This window comes from Oculina patagonica, chromosome 7, assembly GCF_052425735.1.
Source record: "Oculina patagonica isolate OP01 chromosome 7, crgOcupat, whole genome shotgun sequence".
In the NCBI taxonomy this organism is placed as follows: Eukaryota; Metazoa; Cnidaria; class Anthozoa; order Scleractinia; family Oculinidae; genus Oculina; species Oculina patagonica.
Genome location: NC_135764.1, coordinates 26,399,864 through 26,414,251, shown reverse-complemented (window position 1 = coordinate 26,414,251; position 14,388 = coordinate 26,399,864). Strand labels below are relative to the sequence as shown.

The window sequence follows — 14,388 nt, the reverse complement described above, 5'->3', positions numbered from 1 at the left end:
ATGCGCGTTTTGTTGGCCATTCTACTAAATAGCGTTTTGCTGATGCTTCAGCCCGTTGCAAGCCAGACTTGTGACAGGGCGAACTGGTGGGGAAGCCTGGACAGGAAAGGGTGGTCTGTGTGCCCTAAAACCAATACATACTTAAAGGGATTCTGGAGAAACAAGCCATCAGGTGACAATGGTGTTTGGCTCCTTGAAGAAGGAAAGTGCTGCCCAGCAAGTGAACCCAGTTATGCCTCTCAACCTGCAACCTGTAAAACTCAAAACTGGTGGAGTACGTTGGATGGGTAAGTATTTAAAGTTCTTTTAATATTTTTTCCCTCCGCTTAGTCCTTGGGACGCTATACTTCTGAGCTATACGAAGGAGACTCGTGGTGGCTTGGCCACCGAAATAGGTTACTTGACAAACGTACGCTTGAAGCTAATTGTTACCGCCGTTTGGTTCTCATATAACGTATACACATGTATATATTTCATACCGTATTTTCTTGATTAAACGTTCCCAGCGTTTATTTTAAACTTGTCTTGGTTGACCTGGCGTTTATTTGACCGCTTCAGTTTATTAGAGCACGGTTTTAATTAGGCAAGCGTTTTTATTTATTATTTTTGACAAACGTGCATCTTGCTAATATAACTACAGCTTATTATACCTCAAATAAATACCTGAGGGGCCAATTTCCATTCCAATTTTGGCGACCCGGCGTTTATTTGGTACCGGGCGGTTATTCGAGAAAATACAGTATATATTATTTCTCCGTTTGATTTACAGATCTAATAAATGGGCACTGTGTCCTAACGGTTATTATTTGGAAGGCATTTATATCAGTGCTAATTCACACCCAAAGCTGTATCACATTGAAGAGGCAAAATGTTGCCGTCCACAGAACCACCCAGATAGTTATTACGGCTGTTACGACGAAGATGTGACCACTTCTTTCGACGTAAAGGGTTGGAGCGAATGCAAACGGGCAGGCTATTACATGGCTGGATTCTTCAAAAGCACCTGCAATCAACTTTATTGTATTGAGAAATTCAGATGCTGCAAAATGAAAACAGGTATTTGCGATTTCCGTTTGGACTAGGTGGCGATTATAACATAACATAACATAACATTAACTTTATTTTGTCTCGAATTTTAGAGTAGCTAACAAATATCAGCAGCCAATATCTTTGAGAAGTACGATAAAATTGATTAAAGGGGATATAAAATACGTTACTCAATTTGAAAAGAAATATTGTATATATAAGAAAAAGCGTCTAAACGAAGGTAGTGCTCTCAATGTTTCTCTTGAACTCAGGAAAGTCACTTGTTCTAATATAGTTTGGCATTGCGTTCCATTGTTTGGCTGAAAAGTAAAAAAAACGAGTTGAGACCATAGCCAGTAAAAACACTAAAACAGAGTGATATAGTTAAACGTGTCTTTGCCAGCGTTGCTACGTTCACAAAGTGTAACTCTTGAAAATCATCTTCCTTTAATATGCAAATGTCTTGTTACCGAGTTTAACAAATAAAATTTCAAATAATATTATCGAAAGTACAATGTTTATTATTGTGGAACTTTAGTCCGAGGGAATGAAAAGTCCCAGTTCACTAAAACAAATTTCTTTTTTTTTTTTTTTATTATATATATTTTGGGCTTAAAATATTCTTTATGTTCTTCTACAAAAATAAAAAGTTTTTTCTTTTTTTTTTTTTTCCCTGTAGCTGATGGATGTGAAGCAGCAAACTGGTGGGGCAGCCTAGACAGGAAAGGTTGGTCTGTGTGCCCTAAAACCAATACATACTTAAAGGGATTCTGGAGAAACAAGCCATCAGATGGCAATGGTGTTTGGCTTCTTGAAGAAGGAAAGTGCTGCCCAGCAAGTGAACCCAGTTATGCCGATCAACCTGCAACCTGTAAAACTCAAAACTGGTGGAGTACATTGGATGGGTGAGTACTTAGAGAACAGTAACTTTTTTGCAAATCTTACTTTGTAAAAATCATTTAAAATGATGAGACCGTTACGTTTAGGACATGCCCAAGGCTAATCAAATGTGTCCATGTGTAAATGGTTTTAATCAAACCATTTCTCAGTGATGTCGACCTGTACCGTACAATTACAATTTGAATATGATCTGAATGATTTGCTGCAATGTCAACATTTCAAAACCTAAAAGTTATTAACATTTTATGAACATTTTTATCCCAAACAAAAAAGATTTTGATAAAAATTAAAAGAACGCTCAGTTTTAACCCCCCCCCCACCCCCGCCAAAAAAAAGACGGTCTTATATATTTCAGATTATTTGAGAACGTGGTTCATTTATTTGGGCTTTTTGCACCAAGTACGTTGTAAACGTTATTTTATAGCTTAATCAGCCTAAGTCTGGCCGAAACAAAACAACAGGGAAAGGCAGCAAGGAGTAAGAGAAAGGAGAAAAAACTTATTTTAATTATTGGTTTATGTTGTTTACATTATCTCACGTCGCATTTATTTTTTTACTTTTTCCTTTTCTTTGTAGATCGAACAAATGGGCGCTATGTCCCAATGGTTATTACTTGGAGGGCATTTATATCAGTGCTAATTCACACCCAAAGCTGTATCACATTGAAGAGGCAAAATGTTGCCGTCCGCAGAATCACCCAGATAGTTATGACAACTGTTACGACGAAGACGTGAGCATTTCGTTCGACAAAAAAGGTTTGAGCGAATGCAAACGGGCAGGCTACTACATGACCGGCTTCTACAAAAGCACCTGCAATCAACTTTACTGCATTGAAAAGTTTAGATGCTGCAAGATGCAAAAAGGTAGTTTTGATAATCGTGGTCTCTTTCAATGCTTAAAGGGACTGTATGACGGTTTTTAGCCAAATTTAGGCATGCGAAATGACCATTAATTGTCATAGTCTATAAGATTCGAACTTTGGTCGGACACCGTACCTCACCGATTTCGCTGAAATTTGGCATGCAGTCTTGTTTTAGGGTCCTAACTACCAAATGTATATTAAAAAGTTTCAATTCTTTTTATTTTGGGAAATATCGAGAAGGCCGATTTGAAGCGTCCGTGACGGCTCGCCAACATGGCGGATCGAAGGTGTTCTTGTTACTTCGACACTGAACCTGCCGTCACAGTTTCTCGATCATACTTGGCATAGTTATAAAGAACTATCTTTCTTCTTTCTATATATCAAAATAGATTCGGCAAATGTTGAGTTTGGATGATCAACGGCCAAGAAGTTCGAAGGTATGTTAACGATGTTTTGAACAGTCTTAAATTTACTACAAAATGAAAGGCTTATAACTCCACTGTTATCTCGATTTAGAACAAGCCATTTACCATGAACAAAGCTTGTTCATTGGTGAATTGATTTCATTAATAAAAAAATTGGGGAAATGTAACCGTTAAGAATAAAAAATTATGGAACCTCTAGTAAATTGGCCATTTCAGCGCCATTTCAGCGGTTTAGCTCATTTAACAGCAAATAATCGGGAGAAACATGAAAGGGTTACAGTCGTTTATAATAAGCAGTTTCCATGTATTCTTTGCTTATCTTAAACAAATACATGATCTTTGCCAAAGATATGGCGATTTTTGAGCGTACGATCGTTTCTCCAAATTTTTATGTCGGCAACTTTATTTTATTTGTTGTCGAGATTATACGCTGTTGTTATTCCATATTCGTTTCACAAGAACTTCTGTTGCTCGCATTTCCCAAATCACTGTTTAAGAAATTGCCCATTCCGTAACAGGGTCATTCTTACTTTTTCTTTAAAAATTACTAGGAAAGCAAGAATGTCATAGAACGGTTTTATACTAGTGAAAATACCTGTCAGACATAACTTAAACTGTTTGTGTTATCTGCTGTTTTCACAAATATCAAATTAAGAATTCTTAAAGTGCCTATTTTAACTATTTCACGCTTAAAGATTCCTCTAAATCTTTTCGCCTACCTTTTGGACAAACGAAGTTTTGTGTCTCCAGGCAGAATGCTCGTTATCAGAATGAAAGTCGAAGAGATAAGAAGCTCGAGTAAAATTCTAACTGCTGTGAAATGAACATCGTTTGAGCTTGACGTGTATTTATAGATTGCGCTCGAGCTCCGTTAATTAAGTTTATTATTTGGCGATCAGATAAAAATCAATGAATGATCAGAGTTATTTCTAAGTCCATTTCTAAGCACGAGAAACACGGAAGTTTGTTTCAGAAGCATTTATGCATAGAAATAGCGGTTTATTTTTGAGCGGTAAATCTGCATTTATAATAGCTGGGAGTTTGGGGTGTTTTTTGGTGTTGTTTTTTTTTAGGGGGGCTCGGGGAAGGGGGGGGAGGGGGATGTTGAAGTGGTGCCTTCGTATCCTCTTTTGTTCTTTTACACAGTGGCCTGAATTTGGAACAGTTCGGGGAATGGATTATCAATTACTCTTCGTTATGCCATGTCACCCCTTAATGTGGGAGCACCGCGCCTCAATTCACGATAAAAAATTTATGGCCGCCCGGTCCATTTATGTAGTTCTCCGCCAGGTCTCTCAATAGGCAGGTTACGAGCCTAGTGGCCCATCAGGCCGGAGCTCATACCGGTTTCCGAAACGTGAAGCGACAACGAGTATTTTTACTCCACCCGGATGGGATGCTATTCCATCGCAGGGTTACCTCCCTTCCCGAAAAGCTAAAGATTGACTGGTAATCATTTTTACACCTGGGTAAGGAAAGGGACTCTGGGAGTTGAGAGGCTTTCCAAAGAACTTAACGCATTGCCCCCCAAAAGCTCTATCCAGGACTGTTTGGTCCAGAGTCCAGCGCAGTGACCATTATTAGGCCATCACGCTCCCCAACCGTGTAAGAAAGTGCAAAAATCTGCTTGGGGTAAGCCCTGGGGTTGTACAGTTTGGTACGAAATGTGGGCTTTTAAATGTGGTAGGTCTTATAGCCGTGGTTGGGGTGCGGTGGCTTAAAGCGACATTAAAAAACGTTTTCATAAACTGATTTGAATTACATTAATGAATTAAAGGGACAGTGTCACAAGATTTAATAAAATTTAAAACTCTCAAGACGGTAACCTGGTAGGAAAAAAGTGGCCTTAAACTTTGACAGTTGACTTGGAAGAAATATATGGGCCTTGAATTGGGAGGGCTTATGAGAGAAAAGGATAAAAAGGGGAATTTCACAGAATCTGCTCAACAGCGTACCGTAATGATTCGATTTAGCGCCTTCCCTCAAATAAGCGCCCCCTTCCGAATAAACGCCCCCCTTCGAATGTGCTTTTGTAAATAAGCGCCCCTATTCCAATAAGCGCCCCCATTCTAATTAAAGCTCCCGTTCTTATAAGCACCCCTATTCTAATAAGTGCCCCTATTGTGGATAACTGCCCATACTGAAGTCATTGACGTCAACTAGATAAACTCCTGACCGTTCGCCGTACAGTTCATGTATATATTTACTGCTAAAATGAACAATTATTTTAAAAGTAACTGAACTTTAAAAATTTCTAACTGTTACAGTTTCTGTTATTGTTAGTTACATTTGGTTGTTTCTCAAGAAATTAAATAAGCGCCCTGTCCCGAATAAGCGCCCTGTCTCGAATAAGCGCCCTCCCTCGAGGTGCCAAAAGTAAATAAGCGCCCCGGGCGCTAAATCGAATCATTACGGTACTCTCGAATTTATCTGCCCACTGTCTTTTTCTCTCTCCAGGTTTTGGTAAGGCCAGACCGCTATGAGTGGATTTACAATTCATATTAACACTTTTTTGAGATTTTTAAATCCCGGTTCGGGCTTTGAATTGTGGGGATATTGCGTTGAGTTCTTCGGAAAGCCTCTGTAATATCATACCGTATTTACTCGAATAAGCGCCGCCCCCGAATATGCGCCGCCCTCGAATAAGCGCCGCATTTCGGACAAAAAAGTTAATAAGCGCCGCCCCCGGCGCCGCAGTCCCGATGCGGCGCTTATTCAAGGAAATCTGTTTAACTAGAAACAGAACTACAAAGTAACTCTTAAACAAACTTGGATATTTCTTTCCATCAAAAGCGACGTTCTGCAGTTCAAAGTGCTTGTTTTACCGCTCAGTTTTTCTATTGAACATTCTTCAGTACAATCTTCAGCAAGAGACGACTTTTGGCAATCAGGGGACCCTATTTTAATAAATGTAAAGGATTAGATTCTTTGTGGCGTCAAACTTTTTAATAAGCGCCGCCCTCAAATAAGCGGCGCCCTCTAATAAGCGCCGCACTGGAGGCGTAAAAAATTTAATAAGCGCCGCGGCGCTTATTCGAGTAATTACGGTAGTCCCTTTGTACACCTAGGTCGGCGATAAGGACATACGTGATGTAAGTCATGACGCATCACGAGAGATGTCCTTATGGAGAGGTTCGACTTTAATAAAAAAAAAAAAAGTCCGAGATAACAAAAACAGCTAAGTTCTCACCTGCTTTTTTTTTGTAAAAATCTGGACGAAAAACATTTGTATCTTTTAACTTGCCCTAAAAATAATTGATTCGAAATTCATTTCAAATCAATGAGGAAAATGTGTTAGCTTCACTGTTGTTATGTTGTTCTTGCCGCGAGTAAGCCACGCGTTCTTCGAACACGATAATTACTGATGACACAAACGTAAAGTCATGTTCATTTCAAAATCAGCTCGCATTATGCTTATTAACAGATGAGCTCTTTTGTTCAACATTCAGACCACTGTGTCAGAGATCTAAAGAGGATTCGGAGGCACCACTTCCACCCCCCTCCCCCCGCCTTCCTACAACAACACCAAAAAAAAACCCAAACTCCCAGCTATTATAAATGCAGATTTACCGCTAGAAGCCGAGTATTTTTTAACCGCGTCAGTCAATAATAAACCGGTATTTCTATGCATAAATGCTTCTGAAAAAACTTCCGTGTCCCTCGTGCTTAGAAATGGACTTTAATAACTCTGATCATTCATTGATTTTTATCTATCGCCAAATAATAAACTGAATTAACTATTTAAAAGCCCACATTTCGTACCAAACTGTACAACCCCAGGGCTTACCCAAGCAGATTTTTGCACTTTCTTACACGGTTGGGGAGCGTGATGGCCTAATAATGGTCACTGCGCTGGACTCTGGACCAAACAGTCCTGGATAGAGCTTTTGGAGGACAATGCGTTAAGTTCTTTGGAAGGCCTCTCAACTCCCAGAGTCCCTTTCCTTACCCAGGTGTAAAAATGATTACCAGTCAATCTTTAGCTTTTCGGGAAGGGAGGTAACCCTGCGATGGAATAGCATCCCATCCGGGTGGAGTAAAAAATACTCGTTGTCGCTTCACGTTGCGGAAACCGGTATGAGCTCCGGCCTGATGGGCCACTAGGCTCGTAACCTGCCTATTGAGAGACCTGGCGGAGAACTACATAAATGGACCGGGCGGCCATAAATTTTTATCGTGAATTGAGGCGCGGCGCTCCCACATTAAGGGGTGACATGGCATAACGAAGAGTAATTGATAATCCATTCCCCGAACTGTTCCAAATTCAGGCCACTGTGTAAAAGAACAAAAGAGGATACGAAGGCACCACTTCCACAACCCCCTCCCCCCCCCCCCCCGAGCCCCCTAAAAAAAAAACACCAAAAAACACCCCAAACTCCCAGCTATTATAAATGCAGATTTACCGCTCAAAAATAAACCGCTATTTCTATGCATAAATGCTTCTGAAACAAACTTCCGTGTCTCCCGTGCTTAGAAATGGACTTAGAAATAACTCTGATCATTCATTGATTTTTATCTGATCGCCAAATGAATAAACTTAATTAACGGAGCTCGAGCGCAATCTATAAATACACGTCAAGCTCAAACGATGTTCATTTCACAGCAGTTAGAATTTTACTCGAACTTCTGTATCTCTTCGACTTTCATTGCTGATAACGAGCATTCTGCCTGGAGACACAAAACTTCGTTTGTCCAAAAGGTAGGCGAAAAGATTTAGAGGAATCTTTAAGCGTGAAATAGTTAAAGATAGGCACTTTAAGAATTCCTTAATTTGCATATTTGTGAAAACAGCCAGATAACACAAACAGTTTAAGTTATGTCTGACGGGTATTTTTACTAGTATAAAACCGTTCTATGACATTCTTGCTTTCCTAGTAATTTTTAAAGAAAAAGTAAGAATGACCCTGTTACGGAATGGGCAATTTCTTAAACAATGATTTGGGAAATGCGAGCAACAGAAGTTCAGTCTTGTGAAACGAATACATGTACTTGAATAACAACAACGTATAATCTCGACAACAAATAAAATAAAGTTGCCGACCTAAAAATTTGGAGAAACGATCGTACGCTCAAAAATCGTCATATCTTTGGCAAAGATCATGTATTTGATTAAGATAAGTAAAGAATACCTGAAAACTGCTTATTATAAACGACTGTAACCCTTTCATGTTTCTCCCGATTATTTGCTGTTAAATGAGCAATCTATAAATACACGTCAAGCTCAAACGATGTTCATTTCACAGCAGTTAGAATTTTACTCGAGCTTCTGTATCTCTTCGACTTTCATTGCTGATAACGAGCATTCTGCCTGGAGACAAAAACTTCGTTTGGCCAAAAGGTAGGCGAAAAGATTTAGAGGAATCTTTAAGCGTGAAATAGTTAAAGATAGGCACTTTAAGAATTCCTTAATTTGCATATTTGTGAAAACAGCCAGATAACACAAACAGTTTAAGTTATGTCTGACAGGTATTTTCATTAGTATAAAACCGTTCTATGACATTCTCGCTTTCCTAGTAATTTTTAAAGAAAAAGTAAGAATGACCCTGTTACGGAATGGGCAATTTCTTAAACAGTGATTTGGGAAATGCGAGCAACAGAAGTTCTTGTGAAACGAATATTGAATAACATTACAGCGTATAATCTCGACAACAAATAAAATAAAGTTGCCGACATAAAAATTTGGAGAAACGATCGTACGCTCAAAAATCGCCATAACTTTGGCAAAGATTATGTATTTGTTTAAGATAAGCAAAGAATACCTGAAAACTGCTTATGATAAACGACTGTAACCCTTTCATGTTTCTCCCGATTATTTGCTGTTAAATGAGCTGATCCGCTGAAATGGCGCTGAAATGGCCAATTTACTAGAGGTTCCATAATTTTTTATTCTTAACGGTTACATTTCCCCAATTTTTTTATTAATGGAATCAATTCACCAATGAACAAGCTTTGTTCATGGTAAATGGCTTGTTCTAAATCGAGATAACAGTGGAGTTATAAGCCTTTCATTTTGTAGTAAATTTGAGACTGTTCAAAACATCGTTAACATACCTTCGAACTTCTTGGCCGTTGATCATCCAAACTCAACATTTGCCGAATCTATTTTGATATATAGAAAGAAGAAAGATAGTTCTTTATAACTATACCAAGTATGATCGAGAAACTGTGACGGCAGGTTCAGTGTCGAAGTAACAAGAACACCTTTGATCCGCCATGTTGGCGGGCCGTCACGGACGCTTCAAATCGGCCTTCTCGATATTTTCCAAAATAAAAAGAATTGAAACTTTTTAATATCCATTTGGTAGTTAGGACCCTAAAAAAGACTGCATGCCAAATTTCAGCGAAATCGGTGAGGTACGGTGTCCGCGAACTTTTAAAAAAGCTCGAAAATTATGGAGTATTACACTTAAATTCGGTGAAATATAAAAAGAACCTCTTAAAGCAGCGAGGGAACATTTCGGTAACAGAGGAAATACAAAAGAATTAAGGTACGGATGGACAAAAGTGACGAAGATTGAAACGGATTACGAGATAAGTTTTTGAAATATTGTTGGGCTGAACATTTTTCAAAGTTAATCTCGTTTGCTTGTGACTTTAAATTTTAACATCCGGGAAACACATTTGATTGCAATGAAGCTATGACTTTGTCATTTAGATCCGTAGAAGTAATTTCTTTGCAAACATAATAAAATAAACTTAACTCAGCCGTGACACAGTCCTTTAAAAAGTGTTTTTGGGTATTGATTATCTATCCCTCAGCTTCCTTTTAAGTTTTTTTTTGTTGTTTATGTTCTATAACTAGCGTCCGGCGGCGAAGAATCAAGTCAATGTGGATACAAACCCAGCACACGAATTGTTGGTGGTACCGAGGCCCCCCAAGGAGCTTGGCCGTGGCAGGCCCAAATCAGAACGACTTCCGGTTTCCCATTCTGTGGAGGAACTTTAGTTCATGCGCAATGGGTTGTCACTGCGGCTCACTGCGTCTCAAGTAAATCTTCCTCAAGCATTCGAGTGAGGTGAGTACGTACCTAGAAAGACGAGAAATACACCCTCAACAAATAAAATAATGAAATGAGACACTGTAGTGTAATACGCTTTTTTAACCTTATAAGAATATTGTTTTTCTGAACCAGACTGGATATTCCTATTTTTCTGCTAAATTTAGGCTTAAAACATTCTTATGAACATTCTTGGATAACACTGTTTGACAATTCCATTTAAGCATGTATTGGGGCATCAATTAATGTACCATTCTTTGAACTGTCATAAGCATTGAACATTTGGCTAGTGCTGGTTTTCATCGTTTTATTGGCTTGTTAAAGCTGATTTCCAGTCCGTACTGCGCAGACTCGGGGTTTGTTTTCGTTTTTGTTTTGAATTCGCTGAAACGTTACACTTCGTTGACAGCATACATGAAGTTTTTTAGTCCGCCATTACAGTTCGCTTCGTTCAAGAATTTCCGATGAGCTGAAACGTCGGTTTGAAATAGCGTCAAGGTTCTTCTACTTGTTATTATTTGTTCTGCAAGGATATCTGGCGTTAATAATGAAGAAACGGGTAAGTTTGTCACGTAATTTTTAGTTTTGCTTTGTTTGTGAGGCTCACATAAACATTGCAGCCGAGATTGCGCAGTACGGACTGTAATTCATCTTTAAATGATTTGCCGTTTAGAGAAAACAATAAAGGATTTTATACGGTTCAGTTTATTCAAAAGTATTTAATTGTATTGTATTAAAAAAAATTACAACTCAAAAATATATTCTTTTCAAAATCCCAGCCTCGGGTTTATTCTTAAAATATAATTAAAAATAGCAAATTTCAGCCTCGATATTCTTATAAGCTAGATTCTTATAAAATAGAAAAAGTGTATCAATACTAATATTAATAATAAAAATACTGTAATATCATGTTACTGATCGTTTCCATTTCAAATGAACCTACACTGAAGAGGACCGTTAAGGCTCGAAAGGCCTATGTAGTTCAATAACATCGTAGATGTATGACGGTACACAATTAGTACTTTTTAGTACGATATTTGAGAAAAATACAGTAAAAACCTGCGAGTAAGTACCTATTGTTTTTCAAATTAGCCTAAACAGGTTCTTACATAAAGGGTTATAAACACAAATTTAGGCTAATTAGTATCTTTAAAGGTTCTTAATTTGTGAGGAAAAAATTCCAATGTCGTTTAATAGAGATTTTAGTGGCATTTGGCCTTTTTTGGATAAAATTTGCATTACATTTTATCTTGCTTCTTAAGAAAAAAAGTAGAAACGTAATTGAGTCATCCATTGAACGTGGCGTGTACGTTGAAAAACATCAAGCAAGCTAAAGTGTTTGTAGCTGTGATGCAAATAACATCTGATCAAGGAAAACATTGTCTCATCTTGCAGACTTGGGGCTCATTATCGCACAAGCAGCGTAGGAACAGAACAGGACATGGAGGTTGAAAGAATCATCAATCACCCTAGCTACAAACGACCTTATGGTTTGGCTAACGATATTGCCATGTTGAAACTTCGCAATCCCGCTCAACTTAACAGAGCTGTTAACCTGGCTTGCCTCCCTGGATCAAGTGAAAAAGTTGCAGACGGCAAGATATGTTGGGTAACAGGTAGAAAAGTACTCATTAAAAAAAAATAATAAACATTAAATGAGAGGTACCAGACAGATTTATGTTTGTTAAATTTTGCGAGCTGTCGGAGCCATCACGGCACCTTTCTGAAGTGAGAATGTTGCAAAGAGATATTGGTCACGTGAGCTTGAGAAAAATGTTTTCGCACAGGGCCGGAAGTTCGAAACCACGGTCTCAATTCAGCGTCCGGGCCTGGTATTCCTAAGTTTTGTAGGCGAATGCAGAAAACCAGAACTGTTTATTAATTTCGGCTTCTTTGTCAACCCTTGGTCCTTTAGTGTGTTCTGATGAGAAATGTATAGGAATATTTAACATACAGACTCGTAGTTTCACGACAAATAAGTTGTCCAACGCAAAAAAAGAACAGTTTATGTATCACTTTCTTTTTTATTCAATGGCGTAAGCTGGATCATTATCTAAGTGCTATCCATTGCGTAACATTTTTTTTTCTTTCCTTGCGTAAGCAAAATGACGTCAACAAAAACGAAAATGAATTCGGTAATTTGAATTGACAAAAACCGATTGAGCATTTGAAGAAAATATAAAAATTGTAAAAAGAAGATAAAAGTAATTTCCTACTGATTCAATGAGAAAGTATAAGCAAAAGCACAGAGAAATAGATAGTAGATAGAAAATGAATTTCTTATTGATGACTATCAACAAATACAAATATCGCATTCTTTCAGATATTACTTAGAGAATTTTGTGTTATCTTTTGGAATGGGCTGTATGTTCCACTTGCCCTGATTGGAAAACTTGCAAACGATTTTATTGTGCTGTATATGGTTATTTTTACTTTTTGTTTAACAAATAAAGAAGCCTAAGAGCGCGCGCAGGCTCCTATTTATTTTATAATTTATTTTAAATGATATGCAAATAGCTACATTACATTTCTTAATATTGGCCTAATGTTTGTAAGCTTGCACTATTATGTACTGACTGCCCTTGAAGAGAAGTTTACTTTGAGTGCCTGCTACAATAAGCTATCATTACTTTTATTACTATTTAGGTTTTGGAAGACTGTCATCAGGCGGTTCATCACCAAATGTCCTCATGCAGGTCAAGGTCCCAATTGTCACCGATGCCAAATGTAAACAAGCCTATGGCTCATCAATCCACGACTCCATGGTCTGTGCTGGCTTAGACCAAGGAGGAAAGGACTCTTGCCAGGGTGATTCAGGGGGTCCCTTGGTGTGTGAAGACAACGGAAAGTTTTTCCTCGAGGGTGTCGTATCGTGGGGACACGGATGTGCCTCTCCAGGGAAATATGGCGTCTACGCCAGGGTCCGTTACTTGAAGCAATGGATTGATGAAACAATGAATTTATAATAATTTTTGTAAGAACCAGAACAATAAACGCACATGAAAACAAATCAAATGCTTCAGTTTAATCTTTGACCCAATATTATAAGTTTCTAAATTCTTCGTTATATCATTGCCAACGGTATTCATCTTCTGAGGTGGGAAAGAAGACAAAATAGCAATGGATCCATAAAAACATGAGCAGCAAAATGTAGCTTGAGACAATAAAAGACTTTAACGTTCTCCCTATAATAGCACCCAATAAAAAATACAGATCAGAGGATTTGTGAAATAAGATAAGAATTTCTTCTACAATCTAACGGACAAGTTGTTTTGTCGAGATAACCACGAACCTAGATCAGCTTTTGTGACATACAATGTTTATATCCTTGTCACAGAACTTACAAAAAGGGGAAGCCCTTGCCAGTTGATGCCCAATATAATTCACTCCGAGTTTAAAATTTGCGTGATGGAATATAAGATGGTTTCCGCCCAACAACAGAGCAATACAGGCAAAAATAAAGATACCAAAGAGATCTCATAGCAAGGTAATAGTTTGAGTACAGCTAACAAAAACTAGCCAAAACGTTAGCACTCAAGCAGACCCCGCGCGAGAAAAATGGATTTGAAATTATCTATATTTCAGTCAAAACGGACGTTTCACGCCAGTTCAAAACAAAATTGCGCGCGTTTTGAACATTTTTACGAGGTTTTACTTTAACCCTATTCAGACCGGGTTGGGGGGGGGGGGGGGGGTGGCTTTTGAGGCCCGCGCTGACTTTGCAGTGATTTTGGGTGGTTTTCTGGCATTTTGGAAAACTTTTGAAATCCAAGATGGCGGCTATTTTGACATCATGATGTAATTGTCACGTGATATGACGTCATCATCCCACATGAGGTTTACCAAAAGAGAGAGTTTCGGACGACAATACATCCTATAAGTTTCATGGTGATTGAAAATATTCTGAAAGTTACATGGGGGGGGGGGGGGCTTCCCCCCGTCTGAGAAGGTCCAAAGAAGCCCGGTCTGAATAGGGTTAATTTTCTCGAGAATGCTTTAGAATTGTAACTAAACGTCATATTCCTCTAAGAGTTAACGAGACTAGCAAAAAAAACTTTGCTTTTGAATGAATATGGCGAGTTTGCTATGTATGTTCTCGATTAATCTTCTAAAAAAGCGCGGTGGAAAGAAGACGACCTTGTATTTGATCGACACAACAAACGTCAAACTTTTATAG

General features: G+C 38.4%; 1 protein-coding gene across 1 annotated transcript; it reads left to right on the top strand.

Moving 5' to 3' along the window:
• Positions 1-13,181, top strand: LOC144660546 (uncharacterized). The gene is made up of 7 exons (XM_078521208.1): positions 1-287; positions 770-1,056; positions 1,706-1,931; positions 2,503-2,789; positions 10,016-10,229; positions 11,607-11,827; positions 12,858-13,181. Exons 1-7 carry the CDS (start codon positions 1-3, stop codon positions 13,175-13,177), a joined length of 1,842 nt encoding a protein of 613 aa, XP_078377334.1. The 3' UTR covers positions 13,178-13,181.
• Positions 13,182-14,388: the final 1,207 nt, after the last annotated feature.

Coding starts and splice junctions, on each gene's coding strand:
- LOC144660546 (XM_078521208.1), top strand. CDS start 1: ATGCGCGTTTTGTTGGCCATTCTACTAAATAGCGTTTTGCTGATGCTT. Junction 1,057..1,705: donor ATGCTGCAAAATGAAAACAG/GTATTTGCGATT, acceptor TTTTCCCTGTAG/CTGATGGATGTGAAGCAGCA. Junction 2,790..10,015: donor ATGCTGCAAGATGCAAAAAG/GTAGTTTTGATA, acceptor TTCTATAACTAG/CGTCCGGCGGCGAAGAATCA.